The sequence below is a fragment of the Bufo bufo genome, chromosome 3 (genome assembly GCF_905171765.1).
Source record: "Bufo bufo chromosome 3, aBufBuf1.1, whole genome shotgun sequence".
NCBI lineage: Eukaryota > Metazoa > Chordata > Amphibia > Anura > Bufonidae > Bufo > Bufo bufo.
In genome coordinates, this window is record NC_053391.1 from 315,208,129 (window position 1) to 315,234,451 (window position 26,323).

The 26,323-nt window shown below is 45.7% G+C and overlaps 1 protein-coding gene across 3 annotated transcripts in view; it reads right to left on the reverse strand.

Moving 5' to 3' along the window:
- The window catches only part of SCMH1 (Scm polycomb group protein homolog 1), a 63,193-nt gene extending 37,656 nt beyond the window's left edge, over positions 1-25,537 (reverse strand). The window contains exons 1-3 of one of the 3 annotated variants that reach the window (XM_040424307.1): positions 25,338-25,537; positions 10,854-11,166; positions 9,824-9,883 (exon numbers count right to left, since the gene is read on the reverse strand). In XM_040424307.1, the coding sequence (XP_040280241.1) occupies positions 9,824-9,883; positions 10,854-10,878 (85 nt within the window). In that variant the 5' untranslated portion in view covers positions 10,879-11,166; positions 25,338-25,537. Of the gene's footprint in view, positions 1-9,823; positions 9,884-10,853; positions 11,167-13,229; positions 13,370-25,337 lie in introns of those variants that run through there. The other 2 variants (XM_040424306.1, XM_040424308.1) reach the window with 2 other exon arrangements.
- Positions 25,538-26,323: the final 786 nt, after the last annotated feature.

Below are 26,323 nucleotides of genomic sequence, written 5' to 3' on the forward strand. Positions count from 1 at the left end.
ATCTGAAAGAAGCACCCGCAAAGTCCCACTGTTGAAAAAAAGACATGTGCTGAAGAGGTTACAATTTGCCAAAGAGCACATTGACCGGCCTAAAGAGACATTTTTGTGGACTGATGAAAGTAAGATTGTTCTTTTTGGGTCTAGTGGCCGGAGACAGTTTGTCAGACGACCCCCAAACACTGAATTCAAGCCACAGTACACTGTGAAGACAGTGAAGCATGGTGGTGCAAGCATCACGATATAGGGATGTTTCTCATACTACGGTGTTAGGCCTATTTATCGCATACCAGGGATCATGGATCAGTTTGAATACATCACAATACTTGAAGAGGTCATGCTGCCTTATGCTGAAGAGGAAATGCCCTTGAAATGGGTGTTGCAACAAGACAACGACCCCAAACACACCAGTAAACGTGCAACATCTTGGTTCCTGACCAACAAGATTGACGTTATGGAGTGGGCAGCCCAATCCCAGGATCTTAATCCAATAGAAAACTTGTGGGGTGACTTCAAAAATGCAGTTTCTGAGGCAAAACCAAGTTATAGAGAAGAACTGTGGAATGTAGACCAAGCATCCTGGGCTGGAATACCTGTTCACAGGTGCCAGAAGTTGGTTGACTCCATGCACAGATGTACAGCAGTTCTCATAAACAGTCGTTATACAACTAAATATTAGTTAAGTGATTCAAAGGAAAGCAAAATCTTCAAACATTTTTCAGTTTATAAAGTGAATGTTTGAGTTTGTAAAGAAGAATACAAACACTGCTATTTTTTTGATCAGTCTAATATTAACTTTTCTTCAAATTTTTTTTAGAGGAACAACACAAATTGGATATATTTTTCTTCATGTTTTGATTTGGAATAGAATGTGTAGTGTTCCCAATGCATCTGTGTGTATGGAAATCAAAGCTATTAGAAGGATTTTGAGCTTTATTCACTTTTTAAACACACTGCTATTACCAGTATTTTGAACACAACTGTATTTACGTCATTTTATTTTACTATATTTTTTGTATTTATTTTTTACACCTGGGAAATGTTAGCAAAAGGAAAAATTTGTCCATATTTCACATACGGGATGTATGGGTTATGGTCACCGGAGACAGTGGCTAGAAGCTGCAATGTGGCAGCTTTTTTTTTTATTCTATTTTTTTTTTCTTTTACACAGTGCCCCTGATAAGGTCAAACAAGACCTTTGAGGGCATTCCATTTTTTTTATTGCTGATTTCTCCTATACCTGGGGCATATTAGGGAGGATACAGCTACAGGGGGGATACAGCCCACAGAGGATTTACAATGCTTTAAAGTCTGACCGCATCGCTGATCTGGGTCTGCTATGACCAAGCAGCTCATGCAGTCACCTGGCCCCCAGGATCACATGACGACTGGCACTGGTGGCATTGTCACTTCCTGATCTTTATAGACTGTCTCAATGAGTTCTCTGTATACAACAGTGAAGGGAATAACATTACAAAAGCATCCCTAGCTTCTCTATGGACAGCCCAGTTGTTACTCTCCTGTTACTCTCCTGCAACTGCAAACTCTGCAAGAACATTCAGGAGCCTCCTTGCAGAGTTAAGCACTGACTGCCCTGACGTTTGAACTCTATTGGCCACTCAGAAGCTGTTTAAGGGTTCTTTTTGAGTCTTAAATACCAATCGCCTATCCTCAGGGTAGGTGATCAATATCAGATCAGCTACTTCCAGGGGCTTATTGGGAAATTAAAGTGGCCCCATTTTGTAGTCCGGACAGAAGACAGGGCCAGCACAAGTAGGTTGGGCCAGCAATACCATATTGCAGCACATTATATCATCTCAACAGAGCCAAATACCTCAGTGCTTCTCAAAATACTTCCCCAGCAGCACAAAATAAGCTCAGACGGACCCCTGGATATTGTCCCACCAGGAGGTTTCCCAGTAGGGTCTATGGCCAGTCCGCCCCTGGTTCATTATACTGTGAATGGAACCAAAAGAACAAGGCCCAGTCCACTGTGTAGTGGCTGTGGCGAGAATGTGAATAAGAGCTGAGCCGCAGTACGACACAGAGGATGGAGCCTCCATCCACTGAATAGTTTCTGGTGCCAGTGGCTGCCTAGAACAACTTAGTGGTAGTGGAGGTACCGGGTTTTGGACACCCACCTATCTGATCGATTGCCTATTCTGAAGATAGGCCACCAATATGTAAGTCCCTGAAAATACCTTTAATGGAGAGGAGTCTCATGTAGGAATATCGAATATGAAATTAGTGATAGCAGAGACAGGTTGTAAAGATGGTCTCTCTTCCTCTCTGAAGGGCCCAACATGTTTGTACAGTAAACAGCCCTTTGATTTCAACTGGCATCATATCATTCTTCACTTCACTATTGTGGCACTGCTGGGGAATTCAACACTTCTGGACAAATTAATGTGAATCTGTGACCCCAAGTTTTGGACCATTATCTACAGTAATACATGAGAAGTACTGCAGATATGGAGTTCAGATTGCTATTTGTTATTTGCCTACAGTCCCCTGTTCACCCGCTGTCAGCACTCAGAGCTGCTTTGAAATACATTGTCAGAACTACTGTGCATGCGCACACGAGTCCTCTCCATTATGATAGAACAGCACAGTAGTTCAGACTGTACGTTTCAGTGCGCTGACAGCAAGGAAAAGAAAAAGAAAAGTAGCAAAATAAAGAAAAATTGTGATCTGGAGTTCATATCTGCAGTGTTACTTATGAATTACTGTAGATAATAGCCCAAAATCAGGGTGACAGATTCAGTTTAAGCTGGTCAACGTTGGTTCCTTTATAACAAAACAGCATTGTCTAAGGCTACTTTCACACTAGCGTTTTTGGCGGATCCGTCATGGATCTGCAAAAACGCTTCCGTTACAATAATACAACCGCATGCATCCGTCATGAACGGATCCGTTTGTATTATGTCTTCTATAGCCATGATGGATCCGTCCTGAACACCATTAAAAGTCAATGGGAGACGGATCAGTTTTCTATTGTGTCAGAGAAAACGGATCCGTCCCCATTGACTTACACTGTGTGTCAGGACAAATCCGTCTTGCTCTGCACCACATGGCGGACAGAAAAACGCTGCAGGCAGCGTTTTGGCGTCCGCCTCCAGAGCGGAATGGAGACTGATCGGAGGCAAACTGATGTATTCTGAGCGGATCCTTTTCCATTCAGAATACATTAGGGCAAAACGGATCCGTTTTGGACCGCTTTTGAGAGCCCTGAACGGATCTCAAAAAAGGAAAGCCAAAACGCTAGTGTGAAAGTAGCCTTAATTGGACAACACTGATACAGATTTAACCGCTACATGTGAATATATGGTGTCGTTACAGGTTTGGAATACACTCACATGGTCTGATTTTTTTTCTAACAATAAAACTTTTATTACGTATCCTGAAGTAGAATATTCAAAGCCGACTGCTCTGGTGTTCTAGGTAGCTCCATATTTGAACTTTGTTAATAGATAACTACATCAAAGGAAATCTGATTAATGAAAAAAGAATAAAAGCCTGCGTGCATGGCATTCTATTCTTTTTGTCCTCACTTCATGCGCCATGCCTGCTGGAGAAGAAAAATAACTGCATGAAAAGTAAAAAGTGTGAATTTGGCCATCTACAGGGGCTAACAGGATACACCTCCAAAATGTGGCAATGACTGAAGAGGTGAAGAAACAGGCAATACCATCCCAGACACCCCATATATTATGGAAATTGGAAATAAAATCTACATCAAGTATATACCCGTTCTGCTTTGCATGTACTAGGAGTTGGTGATATTTTGTATAGGCAGCCATGGTTCTAAATAATCATGAATCTGCTTGATTGTCTACTGAAAACACAGGGTGTACAATATTACTGCATGCTCGCTAAGCAGCCTGCCAAGCTCTAGAGTTTCATAGGTAATTCTTAATTTAATTAGGTATAGTGTCATCTTTCCAAGGCAACCTGCCTGCTGCCAAACAGCAAATGGAAGGACACAAACTTCTCATTCTGAACTCTGATTAAATCGCCGGTAGTAAATGAATCAGTCCTTTGCAGCATTAGCTCACTTGGCAATAAGTTACTGTCTAATGTTTCTGAGCATTGCATGGGAAAAAAGACAAAATGTCGTAAAAACAAAATGCTGAAGTTTTAATATCCTGCTCACTAAAATGTAACCTCCAGCTATGTCATTAAAACAATGGCGAGACCCAGCCAAAATAGTTTGAGAAGAAATGTAATGGATTCATGGGGTGGAGCACTATTCAGTAGGTTGGAAATCGCATTCACGGATGCTTAACAGCGCTCATGAGGCACATGCCTGGAGGCCTCAACAACCCTGAGGAGCTAGGTGGTCCCTACTGCCAAGAACGTTTCCTCCTATCAACCTTGCCCAGCATTTTCTGGTTACAACTCTGTTACTAATACAGGGTAGAGTGTGCACTGTTTCCCTCTGGAACCCCCACCTCTCAGGAATATAGAAGTTCTCTGGTGGCTTCTCAATAGTCCTATTCAGTCAACAGGATGTAGCCCGGCATGCGTGTGGCTCTCTCTTTTTGAGTCTAAGAGAGTCGCTGGTTCGGCTGTACTTGTTACTCCCATAGAGCTTAGTGGAGAATGCCCCTATCCTATATATGTGTAAGACATGGTAAGGTGAGGTTTGAGGCTCAGAGGTGGCATAGGAACCACTAGTAAATATTGTACCAAGAGAGACATCCACCAACCTGAATCAGCTGTCAGTATGTACAAAAGGGGGGCACAACCTGCTGCAGCCCACGCAAAGAGAAGAGGAGTAGCACACAGATCTCAAGCTTTGACAGGGGAGTACTAATTGTGCACTGTGAATCAATCTTTGGAACCTTTTTATATTGGGAGAATGGGGGGTCCACTGACCCTTGTTTGGCACTCCAGAAAGGAGTATTTCAGTTAGAGGTGGCTGTCCATGCATGTGGCTATGTCCACTGTAGTGCTGTCGCATAGTTTTTTTTCTTCATGTTTCTAGCCATGGTGGCGTGCAGCTGCGCATTGAGATGTGCTGACTGACTTTTTTGCAGTTGTACTGGAGTTGGAGGAGTGGCTGACTCCAGTTAGTCTTTCACCCCTGACCAGCCTGTCTGCCCCATAGGCTGATTTTAATTAGTGTAAGTATAGAGCTGTAGCCTGCTCTCATTGTATTTATTGGAAGCTGTCTGGCACCAGGAGAGGTATAAAATGGGCTCAGCATGCATGTTGGTACCTGCATTCCCTGGATTTAATGGAGGCCATTATGGCACCAAAAATTGTAAAAAGCAGAGTAAACCCAGCATGCATGTGGAACCTGCATTCCCTGTATTTTATGGTGTCCAGTATGGCACATAACAGGTAGTATTTACTGTTAGGTTCCCGCCTTACAGAGATTGCCTTGGCGTCGGCAGATGGGCCCAAATAATTTTGTGCAAAATGTATTTCCCAAGAATCTCAAATTTACAAAATAAGCATAGCATTAACACCAGAATATTCTCTTTAACTATGGCATTATTGTACTTTATTTGTGTCTGCAGAGTGCTGTTGCATTGTGTTTTTTTCCTTATGCCCATTGTAGGTCATAGTAATTGTGAAATGCTAAGCAGTTTCCGCAACACCCATAATCTACAGTTGAGAGAGCCACATACATGCCTGGTCTCCTACACTTTGGAGAAGGGGGACCCCCATCATCCCAATAGGTGGGAGTCCTATAAGTTGAACTTGCACCTATTAGAAATTTATGACATATCATTTTGATATGACATAAATGTCTCAGATGGTAATAACCCTTTAAATTTTAGGAGGGAATAACTTGCCAATGTGCTAGGTGAGATGAAGATCATGATGCTGCATTTGTGTCACAATGTGACATGTGGTAGATTTTTAATTTTTTTTGCAGCTCTAAAAATGTCATGTCACAGCACCTTGTGTTGACTTTTTTGAGATGTACAATTGCGTTTTACATTTCGCCATCTAGTCCTAGTCTTATTGCAGACCTTTGGAGTGGTTCAATATGACAATGTGGCGTTCTGACCAGAAAAGGGTTTGTGCACCCCTGACGTACAGGAAGCTGGTAAAACTAGATTTTTGTACTCACCGTAAAATCTGTTTCTCTTCCGTTCATTGGGGAACACAGGCATTGACCATGGGTATAACTGTTGCCGCTAGGAGGCGGACACTAAGCACACAAAGTGTAAGCTCCTCCCTCTTCAGCTATATCCCTTCCTGCAGGGACCAAGCTAATCAGTTTAGTGCAAAAGCAGTAGGAGAAGCCAGACACAAGAAAATCACATTATGTGCAAAACCAAAACCACACAGGCCCGAAAAGGCCCATAATAAAAAAACTGGGTGGGAGCTGTGTCCCCTAATGAACGGAAGAGAAACAGATTTTACGGTGAGTACAAAAATCTAGTTTTCTCATCCGTCTCATTGGAGGACACAGGCATTGACCATGGGACGTTCCAGAGCAGTCCCTGGGGGTGGGCTTAACTACAACCCCCCTGCCAATCAGAGAATCCATCCGCCTGAAAGATGCCATCTGGGACAGTTGGATACACACTGCACACACCAGATCCAGAGTATGGAGCAACTGTTCTCGAGGAAGAGGCGGGACAAAATGAAGGAAGAATAATCTCCTCATTTAGATGGAATGTCGACACCACCTTGCCAAGAAGGACTGCACAGGGCGAAGGACCACCTTATCCTGATGGAGGATCAGGAAAGGCGACCGACATGACAAAGCCGCGAGTTCCGACACTCTACGGATAGAAGTAATTGCAACCAAAAAAGCCATCTTATAAGACAGGAAGCGCAGCGACACCTGCTGCAAAGGCTCAAACTGAGAAAACTGGAGAGTGTTGAGCAGTAGATTAAGATCCCAAGGATCCAATGGAGGACGGAAAGGGGGCGCAGCATGCGCCACCCCCTGCAGAAAAGTCTGAACCTCAGAAAGTGAAGCTAAATTTCACTGAAAAAGAATGGAGAGAGCAGACACTTGCCCTTTGAGAGAGCCGAGAGCCAGCCCCAAGTCCATGCCCGACAGCAGGAAAGCCAAAAGTTGCGGCAAAGAAAAACGAACGGGAGACAGCTGTCTCCGCTCGCACCAACTAAAGGAGGACTTCCAAGTCCAGTGGTAGATTCTGGAAGACGACGGCTTCCTGGCACGAATCATAGTCTGGACCAGTGCATCCGAAAAACCCAAAGCCTTCAGTACGGCGGCTTCAACAGCCATGCCGTTAAATGTAGCGACCCTAAATTTGGGTGGAAGATCGGCCCCTGTGACAGCAAGTCCTCCCGAAGAGGAAGACACCAAGGTTTGTCGGCGAGGAGTGCGACTAGGGATGTGTGCCACACCCTGCGTGGCCAATGTGAGGCCACAAGAATGATGGGCAGTCCCTCGGACCTGATCTTCCGGAGGAAGAGGCGGGAAAACGTAAGTAAATGTGAACCAACTCCACGGGATCACCAGCGCGTCGCATGCCAGGGCCCTGGAGTCCCTGGACCATGCGACAAAGTCCTCAACCTTGTTGTTGAAGCGTGAGGCCCTGAGATCCACATCCGGCTGACTCCACCTCTTGCAGATGTCCCGAAAGACCTGCGGGTGAAGAGCCCCGGCTGAGGAAGTCCGAGATCCAGTTGTCAAAGCCGGGTATGTAAACTGCCGACAGTGCCGGAACATGTTTCTGCGCCCAGCTGAAAATCAGCGTCATCTCCTCCATGACTGTCGGGCTCCGGGTGCCGCCCTGGTGATTGATGTATGCTACCGCCGTGGAGTTGTCGGACTGCACCCGCACCGGACAACCCCTGAGATGGTAGGCCTAATGTCGCAGAGAGAGCCGAATCGTCCTCAACTCCAGAACATTGATTGGAAGGGAGCGCTCCTTGCGTGACCATACCCCTTTAAAAGAGAGATCTTCCAACACTCCTCCCCAACCCTTGAGGCTTGCATCCGTTGTTAACACCTTCCAACGGAAAGGGAGGAACGAACAACCCGACGTCAACATCGGATTGACCATCCACCATCTGAGGGTCCGGCGCAATGGCCGATCCAAGGAGGCTGGGGAGTGATTCCAGCTAGACAGAATGGCTCGCTGAAGCGCTCTGATATGGAACTGAGCATAGGGAGCTGCTACGAAGGCAGAAACCATGTGCCCCAGATTCCGATTGCAGCGATGAATGGGAACTGGAGCTGGCCACAACAATGAGTGAATCTGATGATGAAGAGCGGATAGTTTTTCCGGAGGCAAGAACACCTTGGCCTGACAAGTGTCTAGTACCATGCCCAGATAAGTCAATCGCTGCGATGGATAAAGACAAGACTTCTGTTCACGATCCATCCGAAGTGCTCCAGGGTGCCCAGGACTATGCTCAGGCTGTCTGCTGTCCCCTGGAACGACAGACTCTTCACCAGGTTGTCGTCTAAGTAAGGGATCGCCATGATCCCCCTGGCATGGAGCAGAGCAATGACTGCTGCCAGAACCTTCGTAAAGACCCTGGGAGCCGTGGCCAGGCCGAGCAGGAGGGATACAAATTGGTAGTGAAATGGACCCACTGCGAACCGGAGAAACCTCTAATCACTGACGCATATTGATGCACGTGAAGATAAGTGTCCTTGATGTCTATCGAGGACAGGTACTTCCCCAGTTCCATGGACGCAATGACCGACCTCAGTGACTCCATCCGGAATCTGCGGATGCGAAGGAAACGGTTGAGCGCCTTGAGGTCTAAAACGGGACGGACCGTCCCCTCTTTTTTGGGAACCACAAAGAAATTGGAGTAAAACCCCTGAAAAAATACAAAATTAATAACTAGCACACCTGCAACGCAGGAAGGTCTGCCTCCTACAGAGACTAAGCTAAAACTGATTAGCTTGGTCCCTGCAGGAAGGGATATAGCTGAAGAGGGAGGAGCTTACACTTTGTGTGCTTAGTGTCCGCCTCCTAGCGGCAACAGCTATACCCATGGTCAATGCCTGTGTCCCCCAATGAGATGGATGAGAAATGATATGCAGAATATATTCATACCTGCTCATATTCACACTTCTTACACCCCCTTCAACTGCGCACTTTCATAAATATGTGTCTCAACATATGGCTAGGTAATTGGATATGTGCCCCATCTGCTGTGTATGTGTTGTGAATTTCATATGGCGTGGACATCAGGCCAGTAAGTATTTTTTCTTTTTTTGCTGTAGTGATGAATGTTATTTGTGCAAGTATTTATGGTGTGTGTATATAGAGTGCATATATGTATGGTGCGCGTGTGGTCTGTATTTAAACAAATGGCATGTTAAAATGTATGATATACAGGATAATGTACCATCTACTGTAAATTACAAAGACTATTAGAAAACTCGGTGTGTCTTCTAATATTCTCAATAACTCACAGCCATTATTCTTCATAATTCAGATGGTGGAAACTCTTTCCTCCTTAAAATAAAATCTCTGGTAGCTGAATTATGAATGGCAATGCCAGTCACAGTAAACCCACACAATGCCAGCCAGTGTGCCCTATATAGTGCAAACCACAATATTCCACTTGTACAGTGTCAGTGTGCATGATCCCCTGCGGTTGTCGTTCTGGAATCGTTCTGCAGAAGCTAGGACAGAAATCTCCAAAATCTGCAGCAGAAATTGACACACTAGTCAATTTCCGTGCAGAACCGTTCTGCAGCTCATGGATGAGATTTGTCCACAGGTTATGTGGGGTTCTGCAGATCAGTTCCCTTTATTTCAATGGAGCTGGGCTGCAAAACTAGACACAACCTATGGACAGGTGTGGAGCTGTTTCTGGAGGAAACCCTATTCAGCTGATACGAGCAGAGAGTGTTAAACTATACCTTGATGTGTGTGCATGTCCGCCGGTCGGCCATGTCTCCTACCATCCTTCCAGTCTGATGCTAAAATAAAATAAATAAGGGGTCACTCTCTCTGAGTGCTGAATCTGCTTGATAAGTATACAAAACTTCTGCTTTACTGACATAGAACCAAGTGTAAAGGAGTTGTCTCGCCAAACCCTTTTAAATATGAACCCAATGGACTGTTTTTTCTAAACCACAGCAATCAGCTGAGAGACACATCTAGCCAGACATTTCCACTTCAACCCCGCTGCAGTAGAAATTTAGTATTTCATGGTCATGTAATGTATAGATGGGTCGTTTAGACCAAAATGACAGACTCATTATTTTAGGGTCTCCCTGTTCTGCCTCAGAGAGGAAGTGGACGCCCTTCTACAATATACATATGCCCTAGCAGGGCTGTGGACTCTGGGAAGTCTTCGGCTGGAGCACTGTGGCTTGCACAACGAGGGTACTGGTGTTATGGGGAACACTGAGACTGTCTTTATTGCATGTGTACTATGGCTATCAGTTTTATGTCAGCACTCTTTTGTGGGGGGGCTCTCAAAGTAAGAACATTGGGAGAAACTGCTGCAGGTGTATGTCATGGAAGTGTCCTGTATTTTTGATCAGATATTGGAAGATGTGGAGATATTGTGTGAAGGGGCTGAGTAACCTTATAATGTACACACTGTGGCCCAAACTTACTAATATGTCTGCATCAAAAATCTGTCTAATTTGGCTAATATAGTGTTTCTACATTTTTTTGACATACTGAACAAGGGGGGTAGTTTGTTGGAAAGGAGCGAAGCTCTAAGATGCGCCACAATTCTGGTGTAAAATTCTGTAAAGAGGTAAGCCTACCAATAGTTGGCACAGTCAGAGAAAAGTGTCTATCCCTCCACCAGATTTATCATCCGGCCTGAACCCCTGTGATAAATCTGGTGCAGGTCTACACAGTCTTTATGATTAGTAAATTTGGGCCTGGGTGTTTTATGACAAATATAAAATAAGTAAGGCAACAAATAATTACCCCTGAGATGTCCAGGTTTCCTCATGACTGCAGGAGAAAGGTAACGCTGTAGAGGCAGCTCTACAGGCTGGGGGCCAAACAATAGTAGAGTAAACTCCACTAGATGATGACTTATGCTCCTGTAAATAGTGAGTACTGGCCTTCAATTGACCAAATTTTTGGGGAAGACAAGAAACGGCTTCAGTGTTAGGTTTCCATGGAGCTCTTTAGTGTCACCAGCTGCTCGGCAGATAGGTAGCGTACATCTCCAGGGCAGTTGTACAGTGTGCAGTTGTAGGATGGACAGAAGCAAATGGACTACGATAGCTCCACTCTACAAGATATAAGAGAAAGAAGTCTCAAAATAAATGACACAATACGACATATCATCTTCATGACATCATGTATGTGCACTGTTTTTCGCAGAAACCACACTTCATGTGTTTTGGTAAAATATTCCAATTCTAAGAATGAACAGCAGCCACAATGTGGTTTGGAGGCCACGGGCTACTCATGGACCAATTTCCTGTGATTCACACAAGTGTCTAATGTTCATTAAGGCCTCTTGCACACAAACGTATGTATTTTGAGGTCTGCAAAACACGGATCCCCAAAAATATGGATGACGTCCGTGTGCATTCCGTATTTTGCGGAATGGAACAGCTGGCCCCTAATAGAACAGTACTATCCTTGTCTGTAATGCGGACAATAATAGGACATGTTCTATTTTGCAGAACGGACATATGGAAACGGAATGCACACGGAGTAACTTCCATTTGGGGTTAGGGTGGGACATACATCAGAAACATTTGGAGTGGAACTGCATGTGGAGAATCAGCAACATTTACAGTGGTGGCAAAGTGGATGAGTTTTGAAAATAAAAATATGTTATTTATGTTTGAAGAAGGGGTTATTAAGTACCCCGAAACGCGTTACATTTAAAAAAAAAATTAAAGACAATCACCTTTCCAAATTTTTTCTTGGCTGTCAGCACAACCTAAGATTTATTTTTGCTTTCCAAAACACACCTCCTGATGTGACACTTGTAAAGACAATTCTGGAGCGTCTTTTCATATACCGTAAGTCTATGTTGGGCCATTACTCTATTATTCCTACTAGAAGTCTATAAATGAACTGTTAATAGTATGCAAGAAGTCCAATAGGTTCTCCAGTTGGGGGTTTGTCCCTGCACAGTCTGATTGGACAGTTGTGCAGGGACACACTCCCAGTTGGACCTACTGCATGCTGTCAACAATTCATTCATAAACTTTGAGCAGGAATAACAGAGGGACAGTGCAACTAAGTGATATGAAATGATGCTCCAGAATAGTTATTATATGTTAGTATATGCAAGTAGTGACTGAAACAGATATGTTAGGAGAGGTGACAGGTCCTCATTAATAAAGCTGTTAGCTGAATGATCATTCAACCGACTCCACCATAAACATGCACACTCGGCGGTGCGGCTGACTTACATCTAATGTGAAAGGGATGCAGAGGCTCATGGGGGCACAGTAAACTTTACTGTACAGTAGGAATATATTCTATATGAAGACATGAATGCCACACTTTGCCCAAAAACAGGGGTCAACAACCTTCGGCACTCCAGCTGCTGTGAAACTACAACTCCCAGCACGCACACTCACTTGGCTGTTCTTGGAACATACTGGGAGTTGTAGTTTCAGAAATCAGCTGGAGTGCCAGAGGTTGTCGATCCCTAATAGCGGAGATAGCGAGCGAGAGCGGCCATGAGTGGGATAAAGAGATGAAGGACAGGCAGAAACACTCATTTATGAGTGGTTAGTAATAAAATGCCCATGTACTTGGCTTTAGAGTAATATGTGCATTGCCAGTCATGTAGGTACAGAACAGCGAGGGCATGCCAGACATAAGTTTACATTCAACGTAGGAGGGCTCAGCACAAGGAATGCTGCCCCCATGATCCCAGTGTAAATACAGCAGCAAACATGGAGCGCTGCCACAGTGACTGCACCGTAAGAGACACACATGTGGACAGCACAAAGCCGCCTGCCCAGCAGAGCTTACTATCGTGTCACCAACAACTGACAGTATATGGAAATCCACATGCAGCTCATCTCCTGTCTCATTTCACACAGCACTCCTCTTGCTGCCTTTCTCCCCTCCCCCTCCCCCTCCCTCTCCCTTCTCCCTAATCTACAACCATAACACAAGCAAGTGAACAGCAGCCATTGCTCTCCTCCTGCTCACTCCAAAGCTAGCTTTTAACCCTCCTATTCCCTGCAGGGCCCAGTATGGACGCCTGGGTGCCTGCTCGCCCTGTCACACTCTGCTGTAAAAGTGACAAGGCCACAGGACAACAGCTTGTGTGCTGCCAGTGCTGCCTCGCCTTAGTCACTAGTCCTAATGTTTACTTACCCCTTAGCTTATTCAATTTTTTTCTCCCGGGCTTTGGCAGAGAAGGGGGGGATATCAGTCTCCATCCGCCATGATCTTTCCTACGCAACCAGACGTAAAAACAGACACCCCTCCTTCGCTCCACTCCTCCTTCTCCTTCCTTCCCCCTCTCCTTCTTTCTCTTTGCCAAAAAGGACACCTAGTGCCTGGTGTCTAAAACACAGGCTGTGCGACGTTAACCCTTACAGTGCCATTGCTAGGGAAGACTAGAGCTGGTAAAAGATTGCAAGGATAGAAGTCTTCTAGAATTAAAAATTTGATGGAAAGTTTGCATCATATATGTTTACTGTTAATTTAAAAAAAAACTAAAACATTTTATTATGAATTATGAAACAATAAAAAAAAAAAAGATTTCATCGTCTTAAATTTTATATCATAATGTAATTATAATATTAAACTTGCAGCAAAAAAGGGTAAAAAAAAATACAAATATAGCATTACGGTCCTTACACACATGAACTGTATCTGGCACGCTGCTGGGAGGCAATTATCTAATTAGGACAGCGCTGTTTAGTCAGTCTGCTTTGTTAAAGGGGTTGTGCAATGCTACAATATTGATTACCTATCCTTAGAATAGGTAATCGATATCTGATCAGTAGGGTTCTGACTCCTGGCATCCCCGCCGATCAGCTGTTTGAAAAGGTAGCGGTGCTCGTACTAGTTGTCTCCTTTGTAGAGGCAGAGCAGTGTAATTACCACTGTTTGTCCCATTCAAGGCGACAAAGCAGATGGCCGCAGGTAATTTTGAAGAGCTACCTCTTCAAACACCAAATTGGCCGGGGTGGCGGGAGTAAGCCCCCCACCAATCTGATACTAAATACTAGGGATGAGCGAATCAACTTCCGATGCTTAATCCGAAGCCCAATTCGCTTAAAACTTGATTGTAATACTGTGCGGAGCGGGGGTATTGGCTCAGATGAGCCAAAGCTATTACTTCACGAAGTCTCACGAGACTGTGTAATAACTTTGTGAATTAATTATTACAGTAAAAAACCTTGGTACTGGACTCGGGTTCGGTTCCAAGTGGTACAGTGGAACCTTCAGTACCAAGGTTTTTTACAGTGATAATTAATTCCCAAAGTTATTACACTAAGTCTCACGAGACTTCGTGAAGTAATAACTTTGGCTCATCGGAGCCACTACATTCTAATACTGTACGGAGCTCCCGCTCTGTACAGTATTACAACAAAATATAGCGTAGATGGGCACATGAAAATCTTATTTATAAACACAATTTATTAGACAATCGTAACTCTGAGCAATAAAATATATAAAATTGTATAAAAAATTATCTACATAAAAATTAAAAAAAGGAAACAATAGTAGAAGAAAATATGCAATCCAAAGTACGCCACTGGATATATATATATAATCAATACCAGTAGACAATGCGAGTAAAATATATTTCCCTTCTTGCAAGCTTTCCTTCTACAGAAAGTACATATCCAAAATTGAAAATACACTGAACAAAAATATAAACGCAACATAAGCTGAACTCAACGATCTGAAACATTTTCTACATACACAAAAGACCCATTACTCCCAAATATTCACAAATCTTGTCTAAATCTGTGTTAGTGAGCACTTCTCCTTTGCCGAGATAATCCATCCCACCTCACAGGTGTGGCATATACAGGTGCTGATTAGACAGCATGAATATTGCACAGGTGTGCCTTAGACTGCCCTCAATAAAAGACCCACACTAATCAGATAGATGGTGTGAACAGGCTGTCTAGACCTGCACCAGATTTAACTCAGAGGCTCAGGCTGGATGATACATCTGGTGCAGGGATAAATACTTGAGGTAGGACTTTACAATTGGGGTGCAATTTTGGTGCATATTAGGCCCTGACCCTCCCCATGAAGCCCCACCCCCTTTTCAAAGGAGTCAGAAAAAAGTATACAAACCTTAGTTGCGCCAATTTGAGTCACTTTTTAGACAGATTCTTGGCCCAGATACATCTGGGCTATTACTTGTTAAAAACACCATTAAAAAAACCTAAAAATGTAGTTTAGCAGCAGCCTTAAAGGGGTTGTATGAAATAATTAAAAATCTAGGACAACCCTTATAATGTCTTAAAGGGGTTGTCCGGGATCAATTTTTTTTTTTTTTTTTTTTAGTGTACTCCCTATTAACAGCTGAATCAAGGTCCCCCTTCCTGCCGCACTGCACTGTGGTTCCCAGCACAGCGCGGCATCACGTGGTTTCATCTCCGCCGTAACTCCGCACCCTAATTAATATTCAGTGCTCTGCCTCTTTCATTCATAATAAAGCACCTGCCCGGTGATGTCACCGGACCGGATGGGCGTGGCTTAGCGCGGTTGGTTGCCGCCTTGTTACCGCCCATCCAGGCACTTTGAATAATTCATGTGGCTGAGGGTGACGTCACCGGGCTCCCTGGGAAGCAGAAGAAGAGGCTTCACTCGGCAGAAAGGGACCCGGTACGTCACCGAGTCTTGGAAACACAGCGCTTCCGGCTGAGAGTTGGAGATTTGAAAACTGGGCATTAGAAATGTCGGGTAAAGGTAGGACAGGCACGATCGTAACATTTAGGGCATTGTTGTACACATACTCCAATCTTCCCAATCCTGGACAACCCCTTTAACATGGAGAAAAAAAATAAGAAAGTTGATTCGCTCATCCCTAGACCAAGTCAAAGTCTTGTGGAAGGACCTGAATTCCTGCAAGCCGACATGCAGGACTAATGGTCACACCAGATACTGATGTTCACATACTTTTATCATTCACAGATATGTGATATTGGAACATTTTCCTCAATAAATAAATGACCAAGTCTAATATTTTTGGCTCCTTTGTTTGATTTGGTCATCTTTACTTTCAGGACTTGTGAAAATCTGATGTAGTTCATGTCAAATTAATGCAAAAAGTTCAAAAGGGTTTACAAACTTTCAAGCGCAAATTGCCTTTCCTCCACATGCAATGAATGTGCCCTGGTCCTCTGTAAAGCTGTAGGAACAAATAAATCTTATGCCAGTTCTTTGTATTGACCACATACATATATTTATTAATGAAATGAGATCACCTCTAGGGTGTGTTCTTTCCTAGCTAAACAAGCCCAAATTTTCAAACCTCTCATTATACCCTTTAATAATCTGGTTGCCTTCCTCTAAACCCTTTCTAGCTCTCCTATATCATGCCAGCTCTCTTATGTCCTTTTTGCAAAACTGAATTAGATTTTTTTTTTCCAGTTTATGTGGGAGATTTATAAAAAGTCTAGTGTCCTCTGTGCGTCAGAGTGAGATGCGCCTAATTTATTAAGAGACGGATGCCTTTTAATAAAATAGGCTCATATCTGGCATTTCCTGCAGCATAAAATGAAGTCTATGTAAGCTAGGGGTTTACACTAGTTTTTGGTGTAACTTATAATAAATCCGTCAGGCCGTACAAAGGTCCCCCTTTCCCGCTAAGAAGGTCGGTGAATGTGAAGACGAAAGGTTCTCAACCTTTTTGAAGGTCTACAGCATCTGTGGGGTGTCATATCTTGTTTTGCAGCAGTTAGGAAACACAGCTATATATATGTATAATATACAGTGCAGCCACTGACGGACCTCTTTTGTAGACATGAAGAGATAGAGTAGTTTAGAGTAGTAGGAAGAGATGAGTAGTGCCTCCTATTTTGGTAAAATGTTAATAAAATCTGTATTTGACTCTGATGTTGGCTGACATCAGGACATCATATGTGGCAGCCCATGGAGAATAATAATAAAAAAATAAAATAAAAAAAAAGACAAAGCCCCATGTCAGTCTGGGTCAGTTAGCAACTATCGTGGTCTACAGGGCATAATCTGAAATTAAATAAAAGCAAATAAGGCTCTAAATGGAAGCCGCAATACCCTGGTTGATCTGCTGGGTGCTGACGCGGTGTCCATCACTTTTTATAGGAATAATAGCACTACTAGTCTCTCTACCAAATATGAGGGAATCTCCTGTGGAGCCTGCAGCAGAAGCATGAACAGAGCCTTAGGGCTCTTTCACACTAGCGGATGCCGTGCAGGTAATCCGCTGGGTGAAAGCGAGTCAAGCCCCGTTCCGGACAGCAGTGACACGGAGCAGTAACATGATTGATAATGCTCTTTGCCTCTCTGTGATCTTTTTAATACAAAATCACAGTGAGAAAAAGTTGTCACCGTGATTTTGTAGTACAAAGGTCACAGAGAGGCAAAGAGCATTATCAATTATGTTACTGCTCAGTGTCACTGCTGTCCAGAACGGGGCTTGGCTCGCTTTCACGCAGCGGATTCCACGCACGGCATCCGCTCGTGTGAAAGAGCCCTAGACCTTATAAATCATAAATGTGAGTGTCTTCTGGTGGCTGCTCACATGTAGCTTCATGCAGTCCAGGTACTGAACAGTATGTTAACTAGGAACAATAAGGTATATACTGTGCCATCAATTTCAAAGGAAGCACTGTGATTAGTACTCATTTTAGGCACTGTAGGAAGTACTGCTGGGGAAAGCATATTGGGGAACATTATGGCTGGCACTAATGGGGGCCCTGTGGCTGTTAACCACTGGAGCATTGTGGCTGCCATCCACAGGAGTAGGCCATACAGCGGGCATGAAATATCATTAGAGCTGGCACTGATAGGATTAAAGTGGCTGAAACTCAAGGAAGGAAAACTGTCTGGCACTGTAAATATTAAGCCGTTCAGTCACAAAGTCTTAACTTGACGGAGGTACTGGTTAATACCACTCGACCCCTATAAACATACCTCCAACCCACCTCTAACCATCTGCCTCCCTCAGCTCTCCCTACCCCAATAAAGACACTGACACTGCTTTATTGGATTAATTTTGGCCACAGCAGCCTATTTATTACAAACATACATAAAATATTATATCAAATATTATAACACTGTAACCTCATAAATGCCAACCAAAACACATGTCCCTTTTTTCCGAAGGGGGAGGTCCTTGAAGCCCTAAACCCAAAACCGTGCCGAGGTGAGCCAACTTACCCCCAGCCGTTGACCACTAGCTCGGAGGCACCCCTGATGGCTCACCCTGACAGTTCCGCCACATCCACCCAACAATCCTGGGAGTCCAGCCCCACCTGTAGGGCCCTCCCATCCTCATTACCATCAAATCACACCGACTCGAAGGACCTCCCACCGCCACAAACGCACAGGCTTGACTTCCCTCAAGCCCGTGCATCCCTCCACACCTGTACCGCAATCTCCATGCCCTCCTGTATCACCAAGCTCCACATATCCAAACCCAGGGCGTTTAGGTGCACCCCGTCACTCCGCCAAAATCCCCCAACACCTCCTTCTAAATCCCTATGTCGCACCGCTAATCCCCCATTCCTCACCATAAACCTCCGAATAGCCCTATTAACCTTCACCCGGGCCTTGTTCAAACTCTCCACCGACCGAGCTCCTCGCCAGACCGACCGCGGCACAATATCGGACCATACCGTGATCATTCCCGGATACAACACCCATAACTTTAACAAATCTGATTTAACGTCTCTCACCAACTCCCTAAAGGGCCGAGCTCCCAAATCATTCCCTCCTACATGCAGCACCAACACATCAGGTGCCCTGTCTTGCCTAACAAATCTATTGAACTCCGGAAGAACCCCACTCCACATCATCCCCCTCCTGCCAATCCACCTTACCACCGCCACTTCACGAGCCAACCCAAGCTGTAAACCGTCCGGCCTAACCGCAGCCCTGGCAGCTCCCCACCACACATACGAGTGACCCAACAGCCAAACCAACGCTGGGTCCGAACCTGCAACGACAAAGAAAAACACAAGAAAAACAGGAAGTAAACCAAGCCACCACTAAACCACTAAACCCCCTCATTCAATCACAACTTCAGGTCTTACATATGACCTAAAACGAATCGATTCCCACCTACCGATCCTTTTTATGACTTCATCCCCCAACCCCCATCTAGCTGCCTCTGTTGCCGCCCCAATTCTAAACGAGTGGCTGGAAAAACCTAACTCCCCCACACCCAACCCCGCCAAACACCTCCTAAAAACTGCCACAAACTGAAATCGAGAAAGAAAGGAACCATCATCATGAACTAATAACGGATTGAACCCCACACCCACCTTGTCCCCCATGAAATTCCCCACGCAACGCACCGGGCACATCAAGCAACCCGGAATTGCAAACAAAACCACCCGCCGGCCTTTTCCTTCCATATCAGTCTTGGACCGCTTGATCACGAATTCAACCCTATCTGGCCACACATCAACGTCATCTCTAAACAACCCCCCTTTTCTACTCACCGTCGGGCTAACCAATTCTCCCAGCCGCAACGCCCCAAAAAACGCCAATGAAAACGCCAACCTGAATAACTTTACTTCCCCCCCTGACCTGCACACCTTCCCCAACTGCTCCCCCATTCTAACCAGCCACGTAAATGACACCGGCCGCCGAGAGTCCACCCCTGCCTTCTCCCGCCGCCAACCCCTAATGGCGCGCGCCACCAAAAACGATTTAGTCACGTCCGTCACCTTCCTGAGCCTAAAACCAAAAGCCAGCCCCGCCAAACAACTATTCATCCTAGAAACGGACCAACCCTCGTCCCTGCAATGCCCAATGAACAACAACACCCCGCACAGCGTATTCAGCAAAACTGAACAAACCCTCGAACCCGCTGGGCCCACACAAAGGAAGTCATCCAGGTAATGGATGACGGAGTCACAACCTGCCGCATCCCTAACCGCCCATTCCAAGAAAGAGCTAAAGGCCTCGAAATACGCACAAGACAGGGAGCAACCCATCGGCAAACAACGGTCCACAAAAAACACCCCCATCCAAAAACACCCCAACAAATGCAAACAATCCGGATGCACCAGCAACAGACGGAACGCTGCCTCAATATCTGTCTTAGCCATAAGCGCCCCTTTCCCAAGCCGCTTCACCAATGCCACTGCCGCGTCAAACGACGTATAAACCACGGAACACAAAGCCGGGTCTATGCCATCATTGATCGACGTTCCCCTAGGGAAGGACAGGTGGTGAATCAGCCGGAATTTATTGGGCTCCTTCTTCGGGACCACCCCCAGCGGAGACAGGCGCAGGTCCGCTAGAGGCGGCTCCGAAAAGGGGCCGGCCATCCTTCCTAACTTAACCTCCTTCCCCAACTTATCCGTAACAACACCCGGATGCTCCAATGCCAAACGCAAATTCTTTTTAACTAAACGAGCCCCTGACTGAACAAACGGTATCCGAAAACCTGCCGCAAACCCCGCTTCCAACAAAACCGCCGCCTGCCTATCCGGGTACCTATCGAGGTAAGGCCGCATCCTTTCCAGCCGCACTGGCGTCACCCTCTTTTCCAAAACCATCCCCTCCTCTCTGCCTACCTCCCTGGAAACAACGCGAGGCTCCGTGTGACCCGCCACAAGTAGAGCATTCGTGCTTAAACTTGCACTTTGCCCCAAACTTGCAGCTCCCTTCGTTAAAAAGGAAGCACAGCCCCTTTGCGGATGCCACCGCGAATCCGGACTGCCCCCCACCACTAGATTCCCCCCGAAAGGACTGCCCGGCCCTAGCTGGCGCTGTCACCTTCAACCACAAAGCAATATCTTTGTGGTCCCATTTGATCCCTGGACGCACTGCCTTCCGCTGCCTGAACTGCTCGTCGTACCGCAGCCACGCAATCCCCCCATACACCCTATACGCTTCACCTATCGCATCCAGATAACAAAAAAGCGCGGAGCAGCACTCCGGCTCTTTTTCCCCGATAACGCTGGCTAAAATCGCGAACGCCTGCAACCAATTGGCAAACGTCCGCGGAATCAGCCTGCGTCTCCGCCTCTCCTCTTCCTCCTTCTTGCCCTCATCCCGCTTCGCCCTATCCAGATTAAATTTTTCCAAGGGAAGCAGGGAAAAAATATCCACATACTCCCCTTTCCATATTTTTTCCCTCAAATCCTGTTTTAAATGAGCGCCCAACGGTCCCTCAAAACAGACATACACCTCTCCTTAGCCCTGTCATCCAACCTTGCCACCTCTTCCTCCCCGGCGCCCCCCCGCCTGCGTTTGCACCGAGACCGAACTCGCCCGCGCATCTGGAGCCCCCAATCCGACAGCCCCCACTCCGCCGAGGCCCCCAACACCCCAAGCCGGTAACGGGGACAGCCCCCCCCCCCCTACCTAACCCTGCAACCAAACCCGCCAAGCCACCCAGCAACTGGCCTAAACCCCTACCTAAATCCAGCTGGGACCCCCCACCTACAACCGACTGGGACCCCCCATCCCTGCCAGCTAACTCAACCCCCAACTGTACTAAAGAACCCCAGGATGCCTCACCTGGCTGCGTGGGTGCTGTGACCCCACCAGCTGAATCCTGACATTCTGGCCTCCTCAGATCCTCTTCAGCCAGGCGTCCCCTGACCACGCTGGAGCCAGGGACGTAGCTGGCAGACTGCACTCGTCCATCTTCAGAGGAGGCGGAGCCACCCTCCTCCTCTCTCCCTGTTCCCGCCGAGGGCCTGCTGGAGGCGGCCTCCACACCCGCAGCAGCCCCGTTCCGACCTCCAACCTTTTTCTGCAGGGGGCCCCCAGCCACCGATCCATGGGCTGGGGCCGCCGAACCCGGTCCGGAATCCAAACGCTGCGTCAACCGCCGGGCAGACCTGGCCTGGCCTGCAGGTGAGCTCCGCCGCATCCTCGGATTCCTCCCACGCCCGGGGGTACAAGGAGGAACAGTATCAGCTGTCCCCCGGCGTGAAGGGTCCCTGGTGGGGCTCCGTTTTCGGCGCTGAGCCCGAGGGGACGCCATGTCAGGGCTGGGGCGCGCCGGCGGCCTGGCCCGCCGCGGCCGGGATGCCACAGGCGGAGGAACAGCTGGAACCTCCGCCTCCCCTCGCAACAGCTGCTGCACCCGCTCCTGCAGCCACTCTTCTCCTCTCTCCTCCGCCGCCCTCCGCAGCTCCTGAATCAAAGCCTCCATGCCGGTGAGTCTGGACCTGGCGCTCGTCACGTTTGTCAGACAAAATGGCCCCTGACCGGCTGCTGCTCGCCTCCCTTAACCCCTTAACCACCCCCCCCTAGCTCAAATTGACCAATCCCCACCCCGGGGGAGAAGGAAAGGGGGGAGAGGGGGTCTTGCTAACCACCCCCCCATCATGGTCGCCTCCCCTCAAGGCTACCGCCCCCCAGTCCGGCTCTACTGTTTTTCTAGCTGTGTGCATCCTACTTTTCTGCTGTCATCTGATAAACCTTATCTCTAAATTACTAAGAGGTCATAAACACTTATTTAAGCCACATTCTTATCAGTAAGATAAGGAGCCCATCAGCTCCCTGTCTGATGAAGCAGAGCGAAAATTCTGATCCCTCTATTAGAGCATGTCAGCTCTGTACAGAAAAAAAAGGTTCCATATTTTTAATAAAGACCAAGTGAAAAAATGATTTTAAGCTCATAACTGTTATGGGTCCTTGTGGCTGGCCACTGAAATTGGACCACTGTGGATGTCATTGTCATAAGGAACTGTGGTTGTCAATTTTAGGCACTGTGGCTGACAATACTACAGTACTATTAAGGGAAGCACACATTTGCATGTGTGCCTCGTACACCAAAAATACTTTTTCAGCCCTGGTCTATACTCGCTACTTACATATATCTATAGAGGTGTTACAGAGTCAAAATCCACATCTTAGTCATCGTTACTGCATTTTGATGCAGCAAGCCTGTTGACAGTTGCCACTAGAGAGGCTTAACACATATACAGTCAGTCATAAATATTGGGACATCGACACAATTCTAACATTTTTGGCTCTATACACCACCACAATGGATTTGAAATGAAACGAACAAGATGTGCTTTAACTGCAGACTGTCAGCTTTAATTTGAGGGTATTTACATCCAAATCAGGTGAACGGTGTAGGAATTACAACAGTTTGCATATGTGCCTCCCACTTGTTAAGGGACCAAAAGTAATGGGACATAATAATAATCATAAACCAAACTTTCACTTTTTAATACTTGGTTGCAAATCCTTTGCAGTCAATTACAGCCTGAAGTCTGGAGCACATAGCCATCACCAGACGCTGGGTTTCATCCCAGGTGATGCTCTGCCAGGCCTCTACTGCAACTGTCTTAAGTTCCTGCTTGCTCTTGGGGCATTTTCCCTTCAGTTTTGTCTTCAGCAAGTGAAATGCATGCTCAATCGGATTCAGGTCATGTGATTGACTTGGCCATTGCATAACATTCCACTTCTTTCCCTTAAAAAACTCTTTGGTTGCTTTTGCAGTATGCTTTGGGTCATTGTCCATCTGCACTGTGAAGTGCCGTCCAATGAGTTCTGAAGCATTTGGCTGAATATGAGCAGATAATATTGCACGAAACACTTCAGAATTCATCCTGCTGCTTTTGTCAGCAGTCACATCATCAATAAATACAATAGAACCAGTTCCATTGGCAGCCATACATGCCCACGCCATGACACTACCACCACCATGCTTCACTGATTAGGTGGTATGCTTAGGATCATGAGCAGTTCCTTTCCTTCTCCATACTCTTCTCTTCCCATCACTCTAGTACAAGTTGATCTTGGTCTCATCTGTCCATAGGATGTTGTTCCAGAACCATGGATTTTTAGATGTCGTTTGGCAAACTCTAATCTAGCCTTCCTGTTTTTGAGGCTCACCAATGGTTTACATCTTGTGGTGAACCCTATGTATTCACTCTGGTGAAGTTCTCTTGATTGTTGACTTTGACACACATACACCTACCTCCTGGAGAGTGTTCTTGATCTGGCCAACTGTTGTGAAGGGTGTTTTCTTCACCAGGGACATAATTTTTCGGTCTTCCACCACAGTTGTTTTCCGTGGTCTTCCGGGTTTTTTGGTGTTGCTGAGCTCACCGGTGCGTTCCTTCTTTTTAAGAATGTTCCAAACAGTTGTTTTGGCCACGCCTAATGTTTTTGCTATCTCTTTGATGGGTTTGTTGTGTTTTTTCAGCCTAATGATGGCTTGCTTCACTGATAGTAACAGCTCTTTGGATCTCATATTGAGAGTTGACAGCAACAGATTCCAAATGCAACTAACACACTTGAAATGAACGCTGGACCTTTTATCTGCTCATTGTAATTGGGATAATGAGGGAATAACACACACCTGGCCACATAACAGCTGAGAAGCCAATTGTCCCATTACTTTTGGTTCCTTAACAAGTGGGAGGCACATATGCAAACTGTTGTAATTCCTACACCGTTCACCTGATTTGGATGTAAATACCCTCAAATTAAAGCTGACAGTCTGCAATTAAAAGCACATCTTGGTCGTTTCATTTCAAATCCATTGTGGTGGTGTATAGACCCAAAAATGTTAGAATTGTGTCGATGTCCCAATATTTATGGACCTGACTGTACATAGGGTCGGATTATAAAAAGGACACATTCCCCTCCATCACTCAAGAGGACTAAAGGTCTGCCACTAACAGTTTCCTTATATGACAACACACCCTCCTTAAAGGGGGTTGAGCGACAAAACATATTCTGAATAATTTTGTAATTGCATGTAATTAAAAATGTAGTATTGCCACTGAGTTATTCAATAAAATGTATATATATATATATATATATATATATAGCGCCACCTGCTGTTTGTTTTTTCCCTTATTTTCTCTGTCCACCTCACCGAGGTGGTTGCACATGCAAATCTTCAACTGTCCCCAGCCATATCTTCTGTTAGAAGCTGTGGCAGTTACAGGGAGATAGCCAAAACAGAAAGGACATGCCCCTGAGCTGCAGGTCTGGAGCAATGAATGGGGAGATCTCTGGATATATGTGTGGTACAGAGCTGGTTCTAGCTTTCTTACAAGGTGATTGTCATAACCCCTTGGGTAGTGACCTGCTGGTGGACCAAGATGGATGCACTCTGTTGAGCTCCGTCTTGAGACCTTAAAAGCTCCTGTATTAGAGACATAGAGTGATCCACGACACCTATAAAACCGAAGCCACTAACATCTGCTATACTATGATGATGTGAAGCAACAAGTCTGGACTGTAGAGGCTGACAGAGTTTTTTCCTGTCCACGATTTGTGGCCTACTAAAAGTGAGCTCCAGCACTGACTCACCTGCTGGCTCTCCTGGAGCTATGAATGCAGCTTTCCGATCCACCTTCTGGTTCTCTCTCTCTTTCTGGTGATGACTCATTCTCCATCCGCGGGATCACAGGATTGTCATTACTGGGGAGATCTCTGGGACAGACGCTGGTGGACATATCGAAGATGGCGTTGTCACAAGGTGGGGTTAGTGCAGCGGATCCTTCCCCCACCACTAGCCCTGGCAAACAGAGGCCTAGATTAGATCTTCTGCCTGACATTTTGATCGCATTTTATGATAAAGATACTAGCAATCTGCTGTTCAATATTCCCTCATCCGATCAAGCGGCCTCCGAGAGCTTCATCAAAAATATGGTGTTAGCATTAAGAAGATCTATAACATCCAATTTACTGCACATAGAAAATAGAATTAACACTTCCATGGATGAAGGGCACTTCAGAGTAGCTCATTTGGAGACAAAAATGGGAGAATTAACCAAGTCTCATGAAGACCTCATCGATGTACATTACTCCCTAGATGAAGAAATTGAGGCACTTAAATATAAGATGGTGGATATAGAAGACAGAAATCTGTCCAAGCGTCTGATTTACAGGGTTACATTCAAAACCTTATCAAGGTTATACTATACTAGTTCACAGCATTGGTATACTCACTCTCTGATGGTGATTAAAAACATGTTGTTGAATGCCAGGGTATTAAACTCCCCTTTTAAGAGAACCTCAGTGTGGAGGGATGCTTTATCCTCCAACACTGATATCTTAAGTCTCCAGGAGACTCAATTTTTGCAAAACAAATGCTCTTCCTTCTCCCATCGTATATTCCCTCACATCTTTATGGTTAATTCTTCCCAGAAAAAAAGAAGAGTATCTACTGCTATGAAAGACTCTGTTACTTTTCAGTTTCTTGAATGTACTACGTATGTGCAAGGAGATACCTTGTTCTAGTCTGCAAAATTGGTTCCATTTTACTTATCACAGCTTCACAGATTCATTTTTGA